The sequence below is a fragment of the Antechinus flavipes genome, chromosome 1, assembly GCF_016432865.1.
Source record: "Antechinus flavipes isolate AdamAnt ecotype Samford, QLD, Australia chromosome 1, AdamAnt_v2, whole genome shotgun sequence".
NCBI lineage: Eukaryota > Metazoa > Chordata > Mammalia > Dasyuromorphia > Dasyuridae > Antechinus > Antechinus flavipes.
This window is the reverse complement of record NC_067398.1, coordinates 551,026,861-551,050,598: the sequence shown is the minus strand read 5'-3', so window position 1 is coordinate 551,050,598 and position 23,738 is coordinate 551,026,861. Positions and strand designations below refer to the sequence as shown.

Sequence of the window (23,738 nt, the reverse complement as noted above, 5' to 3'; positions counted from 1 at the left end):
TTAACTTTATTTTCGCTACTCCCCACAGCTCAGAAAGTTTTTTTTTCCCCCTTAAGAACCCTGCTACTTCAAGCAATGCTTGACAGAATTCAAAAGTCTTGGTCCTTTTACATTTTCTAAAATCCAGAGCTTCTCTAAAATTCACTCCAAACCATGAGTGATAAAAAAAAATAATAATTTTAATTGATTATTTTTTAAAATATAGAGAATTCTAGATCTTTCAGATAGATTTCTTGGTGGTGGCTGTTTCTATATTCTTTGGATTCTCTTAGATAGCAAAGGAGAAAAGAAATTGGATTGAACACTGACTCTGATAATATATTAACTGTATGGTCTTAGGATACTATAGTACACAGAGAGCCAGACCCGGACTCAGGATACTCATCTTCCTGAATCCAAATTCATGATCAGCTATTTACCACTGTGTGACCCTAGGCAAGTCACTTCACCTTGTTTGCCTCAGTTTCCTCATCTGTAAAATGAACTAAAGAAGGAAATAGAAAATCACTTTATTATCTCTGCCTCAAAAAAAAATGGAGTCACAAAGATTCAAAACACAACTAGGCAAAAAAAAAAAAAAAAGACTAAATAATATATAATAACTTAGGAAAGACCACTATATTTTTATGAGTCTCAGTTTCTTCATCTGTAAAATGCTGATAATCATACTTGTATTAGGGTTGTTGAGGATCATATGAGCTAGTGCATATACACAAAGCACTTCATTAGCTTTAAAGCATTCTATAAATGTCAGCTATCATTTCTATGGTAAAACGGGGGTGAGGGGGAGGGAGGGCGGAGGGGAGGAGGGAGAAAATGATCTAGCTTTAAAGCTAAGACTCATAAATTGGAACTTCCAGAACTAGAATTGGAATTAGAAAGCTCTAAATCTAAAATCCTGTCTCAATCATATCCTTCCTGTGTAGCCTTAAACAAATCACTTATAATTTCTCTGTACCTTAGTTTCCTCATCTGTAAAAATGAGACAATTGGGCTATAGGGCCTTTAGGATCTCTTCTGGTTCTAAATATATGAACTCTGGCTGGGCAAGCAACAACCTCTCTCAGCATCAGTTTCCTTACTTAGAAAATGGGCTAATAATTTCTGTAGACCAGTCTTCTCAGCAAATCTTTGTTTGTTTTTTCAGTCATGTCTGACTCTTCCTGATCCCATTTGGGGTTATTTCCTTCTACAGCTAATTTTACAGATGAGGAAACTGAGGCAAAAAGAGTTAAGTGACTTGCCCAAGCTAGGAAGTATTTGAAACCAGATTTTAAATTCATGTTTTCCTAACTTCAAGCCCTTGCACTATTTCCACTGAGCTACCTAGCTGCCCTAGAAAACCTTTAAGAAGTGTATAAAAATGATTAGCCCCAACCTGATCAGTGATCTTGCCTTTTGTACAACAGTCAGTAACCTAGGTATATGAGCACATAATGAAAACTATTAACTGGTGTTAACAATAATAGTGAGGTCATTGACCCTCCCTATGACAACCCCTGTATCTATTACATTCTTTCTGTTTAGAAAGTGCTTTTTCTAAAGAAGTGGCTTTAGGCAGTCTATATTTCAGGAGCTACATTAGTGGGCCAGCTAAGATTCCCAAGTCCATCATGCTATTCATGGAATGTATATCCCATGTCTCCTGGGCCCTGGTCAATGGCAATCAGAGGAAGTTAACTTCTAGCCTAAGGTTTGTCCCATATAATCATTTGCAAGGTTAGTTAATCCTCCACAAAAATGCAAGGTTGGTGAAGGCAGTATGGTGTGTTATAAAGAATACTACTGGCCCTGACATCAGGAGACCTGGAGTCTATCTTACCTGCTCCCTTCAACATGTCATTTCACCTCTTTCTGATAAAATGAGGCAGGGGGGTTGACAATATTTTAAAACCTGACTTTGGCTATGACTTATCACTTCTGTGTTCAGGGGCCCAGTGCTCTTGTTTTCACCATATCTTTTCAGAATTTCTCCCTCTTCCCACTCTAAACATCCAGCACTAAGGGGACACATCATACCTGCCTCATCTGTCCTAAAAGGTCATAGTGCTACAAATCTCCCCTTCCATGCTTCTTACTCTCTCAGCATTTATCTCTCCAGTGTCTGCCTTTCATGGTCTTTCCTGCCTTGTGAAATAACCCTAATTTCCCATACAATAATTCATATGTGAAAAGTTATATTAATGACCAGTAGTGGCTTAATGTATTTCTTTTTTAAAGGGCATATTTTCAAAGATGACTCATAGGAAATAATCGTTAAACCTAATATAATCCCTAAAAGTAGTAATTTTCAACCTTGTTCTGTCAGGCTAGTTAGAAAAGGTTCCATTAGGTAATTATTTGGTTTGGTAAACATGAAAAAATGGGGGTGGGGGTACCTTTTGATGACATTCTTCAAATTATATCATGTGATCACAATCAACACAAATCACAACCAACCTCTAACTCTGCTTTCATGTAAGACTGGCTTTGATCAGGGAACTGTCCCTTTCCTAAAAGTTGAATCTAATCAGTATAAATGTCACTGTTAATTATGGCAGCTTGGCTCTATTCCTGGTTTCATTCTCTAACTTTGTTACCTTGACCAAGTCAATTTGGGACAATATAAAGAATAATGGGTTAGGGTCAAAGGACCTGGTTCAAATTTTAGTTTTTCTATTCACTGAAATATATATAAATATGTGTGTGTGTGTGTGTGTGTGTGTGTGTGTGTGTGTGTGTGTGTATATACACACATATATATATCCTTAGGCAAATGACTCAATCTCCTTGTGCAATGATTTCTTTTCTTGCATGAAGGCAGAGTAAGAGATTGGTTGCCTACATAGTGTGATCACACTAGGTAACTTCTGACATCTGACCCTCCAGTTCTAAAAGTCTAAAACTATAGGCTTGTTGTTTCTGAGCCCCACTTCCATCCCTAATATTAAGCATTTAGGCCAAGAGTTATTAACTGCTTCCCTGTAGAATCTGACTGAGTTGGAAGTTAATCTTCCATAGGAAGTCCAGGGCCCCTTACTACCCCATATTTCCCTATTCTGAGACAATCAAGAAGTAGGAAAAGCACTAACTTAAATGACCATAGCCTGGTAGTTTGGAGCATTCCTTAAATATGTGTGTATTATATAATATTTGTGTATTCACATATATATAGTTATAATTATATACTCACACATATATTTGTGTATATATATATATTATTGGTTTGGTTCTTTAAAATAGGTAAGTAATCCTTGTACCTCACTGACCCTACAGTAGTACATTCAGGAATTTATTTTATGGACACTTCAATGAGACTGAAAATGCTACTGTATACATCCATGTAACAGTCTAGCCCCAGAAAGACCACATTGGTTATCTGGATAGTTCTAAGGATTTATTCAGGGAATTTCTAAAAATGAAAATTTCTGGAATTTCTCCTGTCTGACCTTGATTGGGATCTTAGTATCAGTTTTAGCTTTTTTGTCTTTGTTTTTTCTGTAGCAGGTGGTCTCTTTAGGTACTCTCAATTTTGCCCCCCATGCTGAGTTAGGGGAAAGACTCACATCATAATGAGCTCTAGTCTTGTCTCTGTGAGGCAGCAGAACCTGTGGGATGTATGTAACTCTGGATGGGTTGACTGGGCAATTAGGCAAACAGCAGCCACGTTGGAGGAAGAAAACTGTATCCTGTTTCTTCCCCAAAGTCTGCTTAAAGGTTCTCCATGTGTTTCTTATAACATCGTGAATATTTTCATCCTCTGATACCTAGTCTAACACGCTTACCCATTGCGTGGGAACTGGTAAATAAAGAAACCAATTAGAAGTTCAACAAGTACTTTGACCACATTGAATGCGTACAGGCAATTTGGAAAGCTTTCCTAGCAGATATGATGAAAGAAAGACGCAAGGCCAGAAAAGATTAGAGAAAGAGACCGTCCTATTCTGAGAACTTGTTCATGGACTGTGAAACATCCTGTAAGAGTAGTATTTAAGAAATAAATATGTAAATAAAAACTTGGATGATTCATCTCCATTTTGGCCACTTACAAAAAATCAAAAGAATCTTGTATATCTCTTCCAGCTCGTAATGAACAAGAAGAACAAGAAGAAAAACGAGAGATCAAGAGGAGGCTAACCCGAAAGGTGAGAGGGAACTGACTAATAATCCTGGAGGACTTGATTGGCACTGCCAGGCCATCCCTTTCATCCCTTTGTGTTGCCTTGGCATTGCTTCAGTGGTAATTTGATTACCATTTTGCATCGGCAACCTGCAGTACAACCTCAAGGGTAGAACTCATTTCTGACTAGACCCTGAACCCCGCTTTCTCAATTAGTCATTCTGAGTATCCTGGAGAGTGTGGCATTTTCCATCTATTTTATTTTCAATTAAAATGAATTTTTAAAAAGTTATTTTGAAATTTTCAACACACTTTCATGATCCCTTAATACAGTACAGTAAGGATCTCTCAAAACTACCATTCTAGATAGAAAATTGAATTTTCCAATAATCTGGAATTTTGGGTTTCTCCATTCTTATGATATAATGTCTCTTGTCTTACTAATAAATTCACTTATATTGAGACCATTCAGTCAAAGGAAGGGGTTTGATCAGAAAATACCTGAAGTCTTTAAAGCATCCAATTCAAAAGTTTGGCAAATGAAGTATTACAACGCCGGTAAAAATACAAATGTCAGTTATAAAATCCCTAAAAACCTTAAAACCCAGAGTGACCTCTTTAACAATAAGCCCCTTCATTGAATTATTCTGGATGAATTCTTTGGTGATATTGACAAGAATAAGGAAGCTATGAGACGCTGAAAAAAATTAGAAAACCACTTCATAGAGGATAGAGTGTCAGATGTGGAGTGAGACCCGAGTTCAAATCCATCCTCAGCCATTTGGCTCTGACCCTGAGCAAGTCACTTAATTTTTTTCTGTCTCAATTTCCCCATCTGTAAGATGAAGATAATAGCACCTGCTTTCTAGGATTGTTTATGAAGATAAAATGAGATGACATTTAAAGTTTTTTACAACCCTTGCAGTGCTACATAAATGGCAACTGTTTTTATTATTATTACTAAACATGGCATCCTTAGTTAAGTTGTTATTCTTCTTTCTCAAAGAGTATCAAAATGACATCATCATGTTAGAATTGAATTACAGTGTCAGAACAATATGAGCTAGGAATGCTCTTCCACAGGTCAGACAATAATAGTATCTATAAATTAGCCATTTATAGTCGGCATTTTCAGAAAATCAATATCCAAAATCTTAGAAATAGCAGATTCTTTAAAATTAATTTGTATTTATTAGTGGCTATTTACTTTTATTCATAGTTATTCAAAAAAGGAAATTTAGAAATCCTGTGAAAATCATTCTTCCTAAAAATTACGATTTATTTTATACAAATCTTACCTTCCTAAGTGCTTTTCCAAATATATGGTGCCAAATCATCTACGACCACTTCTTAACAGACAGGAAAGATGTCTTCCCCAAAAGATCAAGTACCTTGCTCATCATCACATGTATATAAAGACCTTTAATTTCTCACCCAGTGATTTGAAGATCAACTACTGCCAGATTCTCTAGTGAAGACTGGAAATATTTACCATTCTCAAATAGTACAAATTGCAGTTCTTCTCCCATGAGTCTATAGAACACTATTTTGTCTGTCTTGTCCAAAGGTCAGTTCTTCTTGGAAAGACAATGTAATATATAATGGAAAGAAAATTGAGCCTAGATTTAAGGGATATGGGTTTAAATCAATCAGCTCATTTATAACCCCATGACTTTGGGAGTAGGTTGGGTGGATCTCATTCATAATGAGAACATAAATCCAATGAAGCACGAAGGACTTTGGGTAAGCCTTTTGGAAACTCAGATTCATTAAAATGGGTATGGTAATATTTCTACTCCTTACCTCATAAAAGCTGTTGGGAGGGAAGTATTTTACATAATAGTCAAAAGTGCTAACCAAGCACATATACTATTACCAGGAAGGGACTTGGATATATACCCCTTAGTTCTTTATTTCATTTTTTCCTTGAGCTTTGTAGTAAATAAAACAAAGTAAGTTGACTTAGGTCTGTAAAAGGGTCAGCCTAACAATTTAGTAATAATTAAAAATGATTGAAAATAACTAATTTCACCTTTAAGATAGCCCTCCCCAAAAAAATTAGGGATCTTTTAAGAAGTTTTAAATTTTAAATGTTATGATTGATTAGACTTAACCTATTCTTTAAATTTCAACTTTCTTTGAAAAAGTGAGGTAAACTTAGTTCTTACCCTTAGACACAACTTTACAGAGACTCAAGGTAAACACCAAAGCAGTAAACTTGATGTTGTCAGGACCAAAGGTGATGAATTTTTCCTGGTGGACCTGGCAAATCTGAAAGGAAACAACCCTTAAAAGCAATAGTCTGGTCATTTTCTCAGGTGCTTAAGGCAAGATTGGTTATCTTAAGTCTGGGGCCTGAGAAATAAACAGTGGGTCTGAGTGAAGGGACAACTTTGTATAGTGTGGTGTAAGGAGGAGGCAAGAATGAGAAGGCACTTCCCTGAATGTAGTGTGGTCACATATCTCCACTTGCAGCTCCAAACTGCTGAGAGGTTGAGATGAGGTGAGGAAGTTGATGAGCAGGCTGGGGAATATACATTGCTTCCTGCCTCAAAGTTCTATTTCTTTGAATCCCTTATCACAGACAAGCCAGTTGCTGGTCTTTCTACTGCTTATTATTATTATCAACTTACCCCTGGCCCTTTGCTTTCCTTAATAAATTACCCTCATTTAATTTTAACAAACTCTGTGAGGCAAGAAAGCAAATGATAGCACTTGGTGGGCTTTTTTGGTAGCAGCAGCAGCTGCTTCTGTCCTAACATTTATATTGAGTTAAAGTTTAGTTTGTTGTGTCCAAAGAGCACACCTCGAGACAACAATAGTCTTTCCTTTCCTCCTTTATCCTTTTCTTGCTTTTGGCTTTTAGAAATTAGGCAGAGCTTTGGTCTCAATGAATTTTCTGGCTTTGATGGGCGGGAAATTTATTGTAAAGACCCACAAGTTAAAGGAAATTACTACCTATTTCTGCCCCTGGCCCACTTCAAGCCATCACCACAGACCTGAGCTTAGAGCAAATCTGATTCCATGAGATGACACAGAGAGTAACTATAGGTACATCTTCCCTCCCACATGTCCTCTCCCCCAACAGGCCTTTCCCCCCTCCCTACCCCACCCCACCCCTGACCTAATACTAGGTGTATAGCCAACTGCAGACACACAAGTTTGTCTTCCCAGAAAGATTCAATCTTAATAATGGAGGATCTTTGTATCCATTTATTACATGGGCTCCACACAGCAAGGGACTTTGCTCAGGCTTTTGTTTGACCTGAGGGCTGAGATCAGTCCCACTGTCCATCATCAGCTTTTATACTGAGTTGGCTGTTCATGTCAAAAAAGCCTGAAACCTCTCAGTAAAATGCAGCATTTTGGATTGCAAGATAGTTGGGTATTGAAAGCCTTACCAATTCCATAAATATGAAGAGAGCTATTCTTTACTTGCAGCTCTGATGGCAGAGAATTTAAAAGCAGGAGTTATAATTATCACTGCAAGCCTCTTTGCTTAGCTGTTCTAAGATTAGTGGACCTTAATGAACATTTTGCTTTATTATTACAATTATAATTGGAAGCTAGTTAGATTGGGGGCATCCCAAATGCCCACCTTCCTCTTATAGCCTTTACTGCACCAAAGCACAGGCCACATTGTCATGCTACCTGTTTCAGCACTACATCTTAGGATGACTTAATGAGACCAGAACTGAACTAAAACTCCTCTAGTGAGGTCAGTTTCTGTCTGATTAAGTGATCTTCAGAACCCTCTAGAACTGGAATTCTTAACCTTTTTTTGTATATGTCATAGGAAGAAGAAAGGGAGGGGAATAAACATTTACATAACACATATATGTCAGGCATTGTAATAAACACTTTACAAATAGGATCTTCATTGGATCCTTTCAACAACTCTTGGAGGTAGGTGATATTATCCCAGTTTTACATTTGAAGAAATGGGAGAGAGACTTAAGTAAATTAAGTTAAGTGACTTGTTCAGCATCACACATCTAATAGGTGGCTGAATCCATATTTGCATTCAGATTTTCTTGACTCCAAACCCAGTGCTCCATCCACTGTGCTACCCTGTTTCTCACAAATCCTTTGTCAAAGTCTATGTACCTTTTTAAAATAATGTTATTAAAAAAAAAACAAAATGAAATATGTAGAATTATAAAAGAATTATATTGAATTCCTTTTATATTAAATTGAAAATGAAAAAAAAATTGAAGGAAAAAACAAGATTCACAGACTCTAGGTTATAATGTCATACTCCTTCTGTGTATATTCTCAGGTATTCTAGGTCAGTTTTAGACTCTAGAGATCTCCTAGACCTGTCCATTTCTTAATGGCCAAGAAGCATTACACAAGTTGGCTTCCATACAATGTCCATTGCTTTCCCTGTGTCCTCCAACTGGCAGTAAGGAATGAACAGTGCAGCTCTAGCCAAGAACCACATGATACCAGAATGGTGTCAAACAAGAACAGTTCCTGGAATGTGTTTGTTTATTTTGCACACTATTGGAACAAATATTCTGACACTTCTTTTGTTCATAGTTGTGGAACCTGAAAAATAAGGGGAAAGGGGGAAGGGGGGGCGGAATTTGCACTCATTGTGGTAGCATAGTGTAAATAACTGTAGATTATATAACTCAGAAAGCCCAAATTTTGTACAAGATTCTTGCCCTAATTGTGTCTCTCCCTAAAGGTCATAGGAGGAGGACATGGTATCAGGAAATCACCCTGACTTCAGGTTTAAATTCTACCAATGATAACTCCCTACATATCTTCCAAGTCTCTTAAATTGCCTGGGGCTCATCTAGAAAATGGGGGAATTGAACCAAAAGTCCTCTGAGTTCCCTTGCAAAGCTAAAAATCACCAGATGCTGTGACAATGTACTGGATACCATCTCTGCCCATCTCCCTTACAGCTCAGTCAGAGGCCCACGGTTGAAGAACTCCGTGAAAGGAAGATTCTCATTCGCTTCAGTGATTATGTGGAAGTGGCCGATGCTCAGGATTATGACAGAAGAGCAGACAAGCCCTGGACTCGACTTACTGCTGCAGACAAAGTAAGCAGAGCCTTAAGGGAAGAAAAGGGAAAGAAAATAGCTGGAGAACAGAGACTAGCTCCTGTCCTGGGGATGATGAATTTGTTACCGCATTTCACACTTGGTGGGAGGGAGCTCTCTAATGGGTAGAGCCTCAAAGTGTTAATCACAATCTCAGCTGGCAGATGAATGCCAAATGCTGGTGGGGAGGTCCAACAATTGGAAAAATAATAGAGCTATTTCTATCACACCTTCTAGCTGAGCTCCAAATAGCTTGTGATCACCACTGGAATTAATTCTCACCTCTCTAGGAAAGTCATTGGCAAAGGATGAATATAATCACACCCACTTTACAGAAGGGAATAAAGGAGGCAGGAAAAGAAAAGGAAAGGGAGATGTCACAGACCATTGCTACTATCTTCTTATATTTATTTAATATATAATTTCTTTTTGAACTAAAAATTTTTATCATTATTTTTAATAGTTTTTTTTTTCAAAATACATGCAAAGATAGTCTTCAACATTCACCCTTGCAAAACCTTGTATTCCAAATTTTTCTCTCTCCTTCCCTAAACAGCAAGGAATCCAATATAACACATAATTTATATATACTTATTCTGTGTGTTCTTTTTTGCGATGATGTCTCCTCCCAATAAAGCATAACTCTTTGAGACTAGAGTTTGGGTTGGGGGGAGGGGCATAACTTTATAACCACAGATTGCTTGATTCACTCAGTTTAGTATAATTCAGCAAAAATTCTTTAGGTTGATTCTTTTTTGCAGTATGCCTAAGTGGGTGCTGGGATTACAAAGATGAAAAAAAAATAATAAAGTCCAAGTACTCAGGGAGCTTATAATGTAATGGGGAAAATAAGATATTTATCCAAGTAATTATAGGATCATAGATATAAAACTGAAAAAGGAATCTCAAAGAGCATATTATTCAATTCCGTAGTTTCATTCAGAAAATATATGCCATTGTCTAAAATCATACAGGAGAAGTGTCTATAAATGTAATGTTAGAACAGGATTGAGTCCATGAGAGAAGTCATAGAGATCATACATAGTAATATCTGATAAGCTTCAAGGAGGGGGGGCAATCAATCACTTCTGATTAGGTTTAGAGAAGGCTTCATGAAAGAGATGGTACCTTAGTTGATTCTTGAGGGAAAAGAAAAATTTCAATAGAAATTTGGGAGGTTATCAAAGGGAATCATGTCAAGCATACAAAGACAGAGACAGGAGAGAATAGTGCAGAATTGGGTGGAGATTAACAAGTCATCAAATCTGACCCAAAACTTGGGAAGTGAATGAGAGAAATGTGAAATAGGATTTCAGAGAACCTTAAATGCAAGGGGAGTTGTTGTTATTGTTTGCCATTCCTTCTCAAAGAGAACCAAAACATGCAAGTGAATTGGATTTAAGTGAAGGAGGGCTATGCAAGGTCAACTGCCTCACTTCCCCTTCCAGAGTCATGTGGGTCCAGTGGCCAGATGTAGACCAGGATGACTAGAAATGGCCCTGGATAAAATGGGAGACCTTGGCCTGAGTCAAACTGAGACCTATTGAAGACCTTAGCTTAACAAAAAGGAACGCTTAAGCATAGCGGAAGCAGAATCTAGAGTGAAATCAGAGGAGCGCAACTTGACTCCACAGTCTGCTATTTACTTGCTTTGGGAAGTATAAGTCACTTCTCATTTCTATTATTCGGTTCCCTTATCTGTAAAATAAGAGGAACCCTACTAGATGATCCCTACTAGATTCCTCCCAATGCTAAATTCTATATGCTGTGCCATCTATTTGGTGGCTTACTAGAGAGTTACTGAAGATGTTGGAGCAGAAAAGTGACACAGGTAGGCCTGTTCATTAGAAATATTACTTTGTACAATTACAAAATACTTTTCACACAAATAGAGATAGATTTAAACAAGTGGAAAAATATTAATTGCACATGGGCAAGCTAACCCAATATAATAAAAATGACAGTTCTACCTAGATTGATTTATTCAGTGCCATACTAATCAAACTACCAAAAAATTATTTTATAAACCTGAGGAAAAATAGTAATAAGGTTCATCTGGAAGAACAAAAGGTCAAAAATATCAAGGAAATCAATGAAAAAAATTGTGAAGGAAAGGCAGTTTAGCACTACTAAATCTCAAATTATATTAAACAAAGCAGTAATTATCAAACAATGTGGTACTGACTAAGAAATAGTGGTAGATTAGTGAAATAGATTAAGTAAACAATACATAGTAAATTACCCATAGTACTCTAATGTTTGATAAATTCAAAGATCCCCAACCTCTGGGATAAGAACTCACTTTTCAACAAAAATTGTTGGGAAAGCTGGAAAACAGTATGATAGAAACTAAGTATTGACCAATATCTGATGATATATATCAAGATAATGAACACATGATTTAGACATAAAAGATGATATAAGTAAATTAGAGGAATGTGGAAAATTTTATCAATTATTCCTATGGATAAGGGAAGAATTTATCACCAAATAAGATATATAGAGAGCATTACTAGATATAAAATGCATAATTTTGGTTACTTTAAATTTAAAAGGTTTTACACAGAGAGACAGACAGACAGATGGACACAATACAGCCAAGATTAAAAGAAAGCAGGAAATAGGAAGAAATTTTAACAGCAAGTTTCTCCAATAATGACCTCATTTCTCAAATCCATAGGAAACTGAGTCGCTGATAAGAATACAAACCACTCCCCAATTGATAAATGGTCAAGTTATATAAGAGATAGTTGTCAGAAGAAATAAAAACTATCTAATCATATGAAAAAATATTCTAAATAACTATTGATTTGAGAAGTACAAATTAAAACAACTTTGAAGTACTACTTCACACTTTTCAGATTGGCTAATATGACAGAACAGAAAATGACAAATGTTGGAATGGATGTGGAAAAAATTCAGACACAATTGCACTATTGGTGGAGTTGTGAATTGATCCAACTATTCAGGAAAGGCAATTTGGAACTATGCCCAAAGAGCTACAAAGCTATTCATTCTCCTTGAATATAGCAATACTGTTACTAGGAGAGTGGCTAGTTAGTGGAGTGGATAGAATACCAGCCCTGAAATCAGGAGGACCTGAGTTCAAATCTTACCTCAGATACTTAACACTTCCTGGATATGTGACCCTGGACAAGTCATTTAACCCCACTGGGCAAGTCACTTAACCCCAATTGCCTCAAGAAAAAAAAAATATTATTACTAGGTCTGTATCCCAAAGAGATCAAAGAAAAAGGGCCATATATACAAAAAAATATTTATAGCAGCTCTTTTTATGGTATCAGAGAGTTGGAAATTTAAGGGATGCCTATCAATTGGGGAATGGCTAAACAAATTGTGGCATATGATTGTGATATAGTACTATTGTTCCACAAGAAATAACCGTTTCAGAAAAAAATTGGGAAGACTTACATGAATTTGATACAAAGTAAAGAAGAACCAACAAAAGGAGAATACTGTACATGGTAATAGCAATATTGTGTAATGATCAATTCTAAATAACAGTTATCCTGATTAGTACAGTGACCATTCAGAAGGACTTAAATGAAAACTGCTATCCACTTCCAGAAAGAGGACTAGAATTGTCTGAGTACAGATTGAAGCATAATTTTTAAACTTTATTCTTTTTGGGAGTTTTGCAATATAACTTATATGGAAGTATATTTTATATGATTTCACATTATAATTGATATATTGCTTGCCTTCTCAATGGGTAGGGGAAAGTAAGAAGGAAGGAGAAAATTCAGAACTCAAAAAAATTTTAATTTAGAAAAATAATAGGTTTGGGTTTTTTAAAAATACTACTTTGAAATCAATAAAAGGAGATACTGGAGGCCGGACATCAATTCAGAAGTCTAGGTAAATAGTGAAAGTCTGTACTTGTTGGAATACACAGGAGAGCTGTTGGAATACACAGGAGCCACCTGACAGTGGCTGCTGGAGATCCAATCCAGAACCTGCAGAATGCATCTCCTCTTGTGAGAGGATGATACAAGGAGACCAAGAGAGCAGTTACTGTTCTCTGACCTCTCCAACTGAGAGGCTGTTGCATTGTCTGACCTCTCTCCTCTTCCCTCTGCCTCCAATTTATCTCATTCCCAGTCCACAACACCTGTGTCAGCAAAGGCTGCCCTGCAGCTCCTTCGAATGCTATGATCCACAGCTGTGGAGGCTCTAAAATTGATTTGTCCTTTAACAATTCCCCGTTTTTTGTTTTTTGCTGTTATTTTCCTCCCACAGCATAGTCTGCACACTGAGGAATGCAAGCAGCACTATCTCCTCTGGATGGTTGTAGCAGGTGTTGATCTTGTGAAATATCATGGAGGCAAACTTTCAAATGGTGAAGAGGACTGTAGTTAGAACAGGCATTTAAGTCTCTCATCAGTCTCCTGGCTCAGCCCTTTGATGTGTTGGCCCTTTTGATTACCCCAACTAAAAAAGTCTTATTGGAGCTCTTCTTCCTTAACTCTGAAAGTCCTCTCGTGAATAGCTCTGGTTCTTCTTATAATTCTTGCTCCACATTCAGGTGCCACGTGTTGGAATACACGGGAGCCACCTGACAGTGGCTGCTGGAGATCCCACCCAAAAATGGGTCTCCTCTTGTGAGTGGATGATACAAGGAGACTGAGAGGCAGTTGCTGTTCTCTGACTTCTCCGACTGAGAGGCTGTTTCATTGTCTAATCTCCCTCCTCTTCCCTCTGCCTCCAATTTATCTCATTCCCAGTCCACAACACCTGTGTCAGCAAAGGCTGCCCTGCAGCTCCTTCAGATGTTATCATTCACAGCTGTGGAGGCTCTAGGAGAATTGACCTGTCCCTTAACATGAACTAAATTGGTGTCAGTGAGAGTTGGAATAGATATCTCTTTAAGATCAGGAACTTTTGTCTCTTTTCGTATCCCCGGACTTAGCACAATTGTCTGGCATGTAATGTGTTGTTCAGTTGTTTTTGTTACTCTTTATGATCCCATTTGGGATTTTCTTGGAAGAAATACTGGAGTGGTTGGCTGTTTATTTCTCCAGCTTATTTTACAAATGAGGAAACTTTAGGCAACAGTGTTAAATGACTTGCTCAGGGTAGCACAGCTAGTATCTGAAGTTAGATTTGAACTTAGGCAGCTGAATCTTCCAGACTCCAGGCCTAGCACTTTATCCATTGTACCGTGTAGCTGCCCTAAAAGTAGCAATAACAATAATAATAATGTATATCTTGGTAACACAGTTGGCTCTCAACAAATGAGATATTAGGAAAGTCTTCAACTTAAGGTTAGATGACCACTCATGAATTGTAATATAGTGTGGATTCCTTTGCTGGTACAAATTAGGCCAAATAGACAGAAGGATCAGAAACAAAAGGAAAGTTTTGAGCTTAGGTAACTGAGAAAAAATGGTTTCATAAATACAAGTATATAATATAAATAATGTAAAATGATACAAATATTAATATAATATATAATGATATTAAGATATTGGATCCAGAAATAACAGAATTAGAAAAAGTTAGAAGATATCAGCTGGTATTGAAGAAAAGATAATGATCCAAATTCCAGTTTAATGTTTTATATTTTAGGATATAGCACATGCTATGTTGCATGGAATTTACCACTTTAGGGACTTGAGAGATAACTCATGGGCCACCTTCCATTGTTAAAGAAATGACAATCTGGTCATAATAAATATATAAGAAATATATCAACACATGTAGCAGAAATGTGTATATGGTTGCAATTAAACTTCATTCTTTGGAATTAAAGGGAAAGGAAAAAAGTATATTTTGCACAAGAAATATTGTGAATCTAAGTACCCTTTTTAACAGTTGATAATAACTAACATAGTAATCTAAGGTTTTTATATACATTATCTCAGTTAATCTTCACAATAACTCTAAGACAGTGATCAAGCATTTCGCTTTTAATTGTTTCCTATTATCCTATATATAAATTGCTTTATATGTGCATATTATCTCCTCAATTAGATTATAAACTCCTTCAAGGCAGGGATTTTTTTTGTCACTTTTTAGATTCCCAGAGTCTAGCACAATGCCTGCCATATAGTAGTCTCTTAATAAATGTATGATTATTTGATTGAAAACTTTAACCAACCTTTTATCTTTATTGACACTAGTTTCATAATTAGTGGAATTTCAATGAATTTTTACTGTTATTTTAATAGTAATCTTGTTTGCTAAGGAAATACTAAATGGCCAGATGAGCTTAGGATAATACCCTGACTATCTTACACTTTGCTCTTCTACTTTATATAATTTAATCAGTTAGAAATTCAACTAAACACCTTTTTGTGTATATACAAAAAGTCTCAAAAGTCTCTGTTTTCAAACTTAAGGCATTTTCATACATCCTATATTACACTAGGCTACTTGTTATATAAAAACTAATCTTTATTTAAAGGATATGCTTGCTAGGAGCCCCTCTGCATTCTAGTTCTTCACAGCTGTTCACTGATAGTCCAAGACTGCTCCATGTATTTTTCTCTTCTCTCTTCTTGCCAACTTTCTGAATAAAATCAGTGACACATAATTACATAGAGCACTTTTAACCTAGGCAGCTTGAGGCAGTAGGACCATATCCTTATCCAACCCTAATGCTTAAAGGATAAAGCAAGTTACAGTAATTTCTTCAGAAAAGCATACATTGTATAAGTTGGTGCCCACCCCAATCTGTGCCTAACTTCAGATGATCAGTATTAGTCCTTTGAAAGTAGGTGCTGTTTCATTCTTTGTACTTATAGTTCTGGCACCTAATTTGACACCTGATGCCTAATAGGTACTTAATAAATTCTAAATAAATTGAATTATAAATCACCAAATAAAAATTCAGTATTTTTTTAAGATTGCCAATCACTTATTGTCCTACATACATCTGTCCTCATCCTGGCCCTTAGAAGCATTGATGTGATGTTAGCTCTGTAAAACTTGTCTATCTGTGCTTAGATTGCACTGGTCCTTTTCCTCATAGAGTTAGCTTAGATGACTTAATATGGATAAAGTATTAGGCCTAGAATCAGAAAGACATGAGTTCAAATCCAGGCTGAAACATTTACTGGCAGTATAATCTTCAGCATATTGCTTAACCTCTGTCTACCATCATTCCCTCAACTCTAAAAGGGGATAATAATAGCACCAAGCTCCCAGAGTTGTTGTGAAAATCAAATGAAATAACAATCATAAAGCACTTACACAGTGCCAGGTACATAGTAGGTGCTTAATAAATGATTGTTTTCCACCTATATTAGTACCTTCGCTTTTAGCACCTACTGTCTCCATTAGTTTGAAGACAAGAGAAATAAATTCCTAAAGAATAACCAAATATTGCTAGTTCTAGGTACAATATAAGTGAGAACACTCTTAACAAGCATTTGGCTCCAGTGATGCCCATAGTACATCCTGTCCTTCCCACATTTCAGAGCAGAGAGAGTCAAAGACAGAGAGACAAGGAGATAGAGAGACAGAAATAGAAAGACAGAGACTAGTCACTCTGCGCCATGTCTTGTATTAGTGAAAGAACTCTAGGATATGCACTGATAAAAATGGCAACATCAAAACTTTGTTTTTGTTTAGGTCCTCTTTGGCCTTGTTCAAAGAAGAAATTCTTCCATATTTCTACTTAGCATTGCAGGTACTAAACATTTAGGCAAATTGGATCAGAGCTTCTGAAAGTAATTCCATGTCATGAATTCTTAAAGAATTCCTTATAAGAAATTTCTGAAGAGTAACTTCTTTATGATCATAGAAGTAGATTGTGGACAACCAGTACTTTCTGCATGTACTTGTCTTTTCTTTCTCTAATACATACCTATTATTGTGTGGAGCAGAATTATAACTAGGACAAGGTCATTGTCTAGAGCACCAAAATTTAGAGTGCACAAAAAATTAACACCTGCTTACTCCTTCAGGAGCATAGAAACCAATATAGTGACTGACCACTTCTCACTCCATCCCACTCCATCCCACTGCCACACACACTTAGTTGAATTTGTCTTAATTGCTTCTTGTATTATTTTCTTTTTATGTATTATAAGCTTTCATAAAAGGCCATCAGTCTTGTTCCTTTCCGGGTGAATTTATGAATGCTTTTCCTAAGTGTAAAATTTCTAGTTACATCTCTATATGAAGTTATGAAAGCAAAAGAACAAAATAATTTTTCCTTTCTATATGAGGAAAGCAATTTATATGGCCTATGTCTCTTACTAGCTGACACAGTAAATAGAGTGCTGAGCCTGAAGTCAAGAAGACTCATCTTTCCCAGTTCAAACCCAGCCTCAGATACTAACTAGTCATGTGACCATGAGCAAATCACTTAATCTTGTTTGCCTCAGTTCCTCAATTATAGGAAATGGCAAACCACTCCAGCATCTTTGCCAAGAAAACTCCAAATGGGATCACAAAGATTCAGATTGAAATGACTGAACAACAATAGCAACAGTCCTTTCTTACAATGGCTTTTGGACTTGGAACAGGTATTAAAACTGAGCTGCTCAGTGCCCAGCTCTCAATGTTCCTTCCTCTCACTTTTCTCTCACTGGTAAACTACCAAGAAATACTAAGAGCTCACATAAGATGGAATCATAGATTTAGAACTGAAAGGAACCTCAGAAGTCTAGTCCAAAATCCTTTGCTTTATTTTATTTGAGATTAAATGACTTGCCCCAGGGTCATACAGTAAACTGACTGAGGTTCAATTTGAATTTAGGTCATCCTGATTCTAGGGCCAGTGCTCTATCCCCTGTGCTATTTAACTGCCCCTTCCCCAAACCTCTTAATTCAAAAATAACAAAACTGAAACCCACAGAAGTTGCAGTCACATAGATAATACATGACAAAACTGAGCTTTGAACCTACATTCCCTGACTCCAAATCTAGCTCTGGAGTTTCCTATTATTTTAATTACTATAACACATAATGCAGATATCATCTTTTTTGAACATCATGACAACTTCCTAAGACATGTGGTATGAGAATTTACAGCAACAGAAACAGCTCAAGGAAGAGGCAAATGATTTACTAAATATCATATATTAGTATATGGTCTGGACTCAAACACAGACCATCCAACAGTTCCAAGTTCGGTATTTTTACAGTCATAGTATAGTGTGTCATTAGTCATCTCAAATCCAGGAAAAGTACCCTTCAGGAACAGGCTTAATGTCATTGATGTCATCATAAAACACATAACGACATTTCCATATGAATATGGAATGATAAAATGATGTATGAGTATTTAAGCAATACGATAACCTACTTCCTCAAAAAGTCCCCATTTGGCTAGGGACAGAAACATGAACAGGAAACAGAAGAGGAAACAGTAACACTCTGACAGATGAGCACACATTTGTCATAATCAGTTTGCTAGCTAAAGATAATGCTCTCTCTGCCACCACATCCTCCCCCTTTCTGCCTCTTTCTCCTTCCCTATGGGTCTGCTATAATCAAGAGCATGGTGGTTTTCCAAACTTCCATGCACTCAGAATATCTGTAAAATAAAACATGAAGGCCATATCTATTATGGTAGCATCTGTTTAAAGTCTTGACCTCTAAGTCTTGAACAGCAAGAAACTCTCATTGTTATTTTCATACTCCACTGCTCCCAGGCTCAATCCATCCTCTCCCCATTACACCCAATACTACCAGCCCCCCTAGGCACCCTCTGTTCTAATCTCACTATTGGACAGGGCAGTGGGAATGAATTTGTTAAGATTTATTTTTCCCCTAAAGATATACCTGCTTCTAGAAGTTAATGACAGTATCTTTACCTTGCAGCTGATAAAATAACGAGAGAAAGTATTCATAAATAAAGAGTGGGGGAGGAGGGTATGTGACAGGGGAACGAGGCGTGGAAGCAGTTGGTGAGCTTCTTGCTCTTCGCAATATATTTTTGCATTTTGTTCGTGAAGGAATCCTGGTGGTTGCCAAGAACTTTTTTTATTCACTTCAGTAAGAAGACGGGTTGACATTTAAGCTTGTGCATGCTTGAGACTTATCTCTGTAGATGTATATCCATTATTGATTTAATGACTATATGCTGTAGCAGGTCTCGAAAGAGACAAACAGACAGAGGCAAAAGGTGAGAAAAAGACAGAAAAAGATAGAAAAAAGAGAAAAGGGGGGGAAAAAAGAGAGAAAAAAGAAAACATTCTCCTCCATGATTTGCAATTTAGAGTCTACGTGTTCTTTTGTGGGTTCTAAAGGCTCCTTTCATATTTTGCTGTGTAAAGGAATCCATTTTATGGTCCTTTTATTGCCATTACTTAAGAAAATTTATTATTTTAAATTTGAATTTTTTTCTTTCCATCTTCCTTATTTACATATTTACGGACTACTCTTCATTTCAGGCTGCCATTCGAAAAGAACTCAATGAATTTAAAAGCACTGAAATGGAAGTTCATGAATTAAGTAGACATCTAACAAGGTAGGTAGTAGATGCTTTTAAAAACTTTTTAAAAATCACCACTGAGCAATGTAAGCTTCTAAACTTGACAGTTTTCCCATTTTCAAGATTGATGTTCTTGATGTGGGTTGTGAGCAATGATAATAATCATTGTCATTATTAATAATAATTGGTATTTAAAGCATATAGTACTTTTAAGTTTGTTGAGTTGCTTGACAAGAATGACTGTCTTTGAGTCAGTTAATCAATAAGCAATGTATTAAAGCACTTAAAACCTGCCAGGAACTGTACTGAGCACTGGGGGAATGCACAGAGAGGAAAAGAAAGGGACTGCCCTCAACAAATAGGCATTCTAATGGGAAAGAAATATGTGGATATCTTAGTATATATAAGATCTGCGGAGAACAGGAAGGTAAGGAAAGGAAAAGGGAAGCCATTAGCAATTGGGAAAATCAGAATGTGTCTCCTGCTGAAGGTAGGATTTGAACTGAGTCTGGAAGGAATCCAGGAAAACAAGTGTTTTGATTTGTGCATTATAATTTTTAAAATCTAATCTAATTTGACTATCCCAATAGATAATATAAAAATCAAGGTAAATAAGAGAGAGACAGATATAGAGGGATGAAATGAGGATGGAATATAAATACAAGGTTTCAAGGATCTTACATTTTAGAATAGGGAAGGAAAATATAAAAAGGATTCCAAAAGTTTGGGTGGGGGGTGGGGAGTGATATGTTGAGAAGACAACAAGGAAGTGGCATAGAATCCTGCTTCCCAGCAAAATAAGGTGTAAGTTCCTTCTATCAGACGTGGGAGATATCCAAGGTTAGATTCTTAGCTTCCAATGGGTTGCATATAAAGATGGCGGAGGAGCCAGAAGGCTTGTTGTATATGGGCCTAAGATCACTAGTAGATATTTCTCTTTACTGTGTGACAAAGAGAAAAGCTGAGGCTCACAGAGGGTAGTGACTTTTCCTGTGGTCCATTTCTTTGTCTTTAGTCACAAAGGAAAAAAGGCAAAAATGTCTTTGGCAGGTATTCAATATTTGGTGTTCCCTGACCTTAAAGAGTGATCCATCAGTTTTCTTTACCATTCCTTGGGGGTATTTGATCTTCCTTCAAACACAGAGTCATTGTGAGCCGCCTTCTTTTTTACACATTGAGCTAAAAATTGGATTCAGTGACAATCAACAATTATTAAATACTTTGTCTTTGAACCATGCTAGATGCGATACATAAAAAGTAAAGGGGGGGGAGGATTTTCACTTTAGTCATTGTCCTTAAAAAGCTTTATTATCCTATATTATTAATGCAAATTTCTCATCATTAGAAGCTTTCAAAGGCCGGATGATTGTTTTTTGGAGATTTTAGAATGTAGGCTTCCTGAGAGCAAAGACCATCTCATTTTTTGTCTTGATATCTCTAATGCCTGGAGCATTTAATAAATATTTATTGATATATAGGACAAGTATGCCTAAGCCCCATTTTGAGGAGTTAAGGGGTCATGTCATTATCTGTCTATCCACTCACTTCCCCTTTTTTTTTGGCTTTTGTTTCCTTAGGTTTCATCGACCGTAGCAGTTGAATTCCACTTGAGTACTATGCTGTCTTCAAAACATGAATTTATAAGAACCATAAGTGCTGGTATTATTCACTTCTCCCATTACCATGTAAATCTTCTGAACTGCCTTTTTTTAAAAGAAGAGAAAAGAAGAAAAATAAACATAATGAGGATTATATATATATTATACATATCTGTAAACTTGATGGTTACCATTCAGTCATCAGACCTGCTGACATAACTTCTGACAGTGAAATACCCCCCACCCCACCCCTGGCAGGGCCAAGGACAACAGCTTGGCGTCCTCATTTTAAGACTTTCTGGCATGTGGATGTGTCCTATTTGTCCAAGCCCAGCTGGTAACTGCATTCATTCTGTCTTCAGCCACCCTCATTCTCGCAAGTTTCTGTCACTCAACTCCAAAGAAAACTGAATGACTGTACAGAGTAAAAAAGTTCAGATTAGCCTTTTAAGTAAAATCCCAAGCACTTAAACCAAATGTGGCTTCTGGTTTGGGAAGCACCTTAGGAGGAGGAAGCAGTTGGGGAGTGCTGCTCTTAGTGACCCCTTTCCTTACCATTCCTTCCATCCCATACCTGTCTCCATCCTCCATACACTAAACACAAAGGAAAGCCCTTTTCTACCTGAGTTTATAATCAACTATTGGTCACAAGAGGGGTGTGCACTTTGAGGAGCTGAAAGTTCATCCTGGATAACTGGTAGAATTATCTCAGACCAAAGCTGTCTCCTTCCAGCAAAATTTGCTTAAAATGAATAAAGTCAGCATATTTATTTATTAATGAAAATGGATGATCCCCAATTGTTAAGAAATCAGAATGCCACTGGCATTCTCTCTCACACATACATAATAACTGAATGTTATTAAGGTACAATGGTTATATAGGCATGTATTTATAAAACTTGCTTTATGGACACAATGGTCTACCTAGCCACCCTGCTTGGCTTCTGTTCTCAATTTTCCTAATGTGCTCCAATGTTGGTTTTTGTAAAGTGCACCATTTCAAGATTATGTATGTCTTGGAAGTGAAGTGGGCACAGCAACAAAGCCTGAAGGGCTGGAAACAAGAGTTCATGCCGCCACCATTGGTCCTTAAATAACAGATGGGCCCCTCCTCCAAAAACACCACATTTGGCTTTCAATTCCCTCATCTTTTGCTTTGAAGAGTTCTCTTGGAGGCACATTGGTAATTCTATGTGAGCTCAGCATGCATCAGAACTGTACAGCTAAGAACACCAGCCATCCCATGGTGCACCCTCTTGATCCTTTAAAATCAGCATCATTTTTTTTCCCAACTCTTTTATAATGCAAATAAGAATGAGTTGATTTACAAAATGCTTGGCCTAATTGGCCAGTAAAAAAGAAAATGCACTAATCTTGAGGGAATATGGATCTCTCAATGCATTATGATGAAAAGACGCAACTCTTAAACAATCTCTGACAGTGGACATAGCTACTGTCCTTGAGGGAGTCATATTTACTTTAATTTTGTTTCTGAGAGAGCCAATAAGTCCGGAATAATAAAGCTCTCTACCCAGATATGTGTGAAAATCTGCTTGTCATTCTAATAATTTAATGTGATCCTTGCATTCTACACCTCATGTATATTTTACTTAGAGGTAAACTAACTAGGCTTACACACAAACAAAAAAAGAGTTAATCCCATCACCTTCCCCAAACACCATCACAATTGCCACTATCAACCCTAAAGATACCATATTTGATTTGTGGCAGGAGGAAGTCCTTTAAATTCTTGCCAGCAGCTGGGGTCATGCTGCTTTCAGGGGGACAGCACATATCTGGACCAGGTAGGAAGCTCCTCAGGGTAGAGTTCACCAGCTAAGGGATCCCCACTCATGAATTCCTCCAGGCCATTAGGAAAGTGCATCCCAAGAGTCAGTCTTGGTGTGTATGTTATTCCTGAGGCTTTTTGTGTTTATTTGAATGAGTTTCACTATCTATTGTTATGGGGAGACATTTTGTTTAAGGAGAATGTACCAGGATTTTAATTCAGCTGTAAATAAGATCTTCCCAAACGGTTTACTGACATGTGAATGTGCAAAGTGGCTTGATGAAAGAGTTAGGGCCATATTATTTGACTCCTATACACCCAGTATTAAAGGGTGCTGATATTGTGTTGGTTTCCAAGTTGAGGGAAATTGGTTTTTCCTACCCCTGTTAGGTCACCAGTAACTTGCAGTACTTCTTCATGATATACTATAACCCTTGGTTTTCCCTTAGAATAAGGGGGAAATTCTTCTGTGGGCTATGTTCCCCTCTCACCAATGGATTAATGTCTCCACTCTGCTTTTTAAGCCCTCTGAGGGCTCCATGTAACATTCCTAGATCTCATAAGGAGCCAACCAGCAACATAACCTGGGTTTTCTCCCTGAAGTGCCCAACTATTGCGGTCCACTTTATATATAGGAAGATTAACCAAATTTATTTTTGCCTTCCTGCAAAGCCCCTTTTCCCCAGACAACATTTGCACTGTTAGATGAGTATCATCACAACCCTCTGACAACAGTGGGAATTGTGCTTGCAGAGCCACAGTGGGATATTTCCAGCTTCACTTATGT

At 37.1% G+C, this 23,738-nt stretch overlaps 1 protein-coding gene and 1 long non-coding RNA gene across 18 annotated transcripts in view; one reads left to right on the top strand and one right to left on the bottom strand.

Moving 5' to 3' along the window:
* The window catches only part of LOC127544165 (uncharacterized), a 39,174-nt gene extending 31,972 nt beyond the window's left edge, over positions 1-7,202 (bottom strand). For 4 of the 5 annotated variants that reach the window (XR_007949386.1, XR_007949387.1, XR_007949389.1 and 1 more), the window contains exon 1: positions 6,268-7,202. This is a non-coding gene — a long non-coding RNA (uncharacterized LOC127544165). The remainder of the gene's footprint in view (positions 1-6,267) is intronic. The other variant, XR_007949388.1, reaches the window with a different exon arrangement.
* Positions 1-22,710, top strand: part of PHACTR1 (phosphatase and actin regulator 1) — a 635,610-nt gene extending 612,900 nt beyond the window's left edge. For all 13 annotated transcript variants that reach the window (XM_051970672.1, XM_051970675.1, XM_051970671.1 and 10 more), the window contains 4 exons: positions 4,063-4,124; positions 9,016-9,156; positions 19,524-19,600; positions 21,142-22,710. In XM_051970672.1, the coding sequence (XP_051826632.1) occupies positions 4,063-4,124; positions 9,016-9,156; positions 19,524-19,600; positions 21,142-21,157 (296 nt within the window). In that variant the 3' untranslated portion in view covers positions 21,158-22,710. The remainder of the gene's footprint in view (positions 1-4,062; positions 4,125-9,015; positions 9,157-19,523; positions 19,601-21,141) is intronic.
* The last annotated feature ends 1,028 nt before the right edge of the window (positions 22,711-23,738 follow it).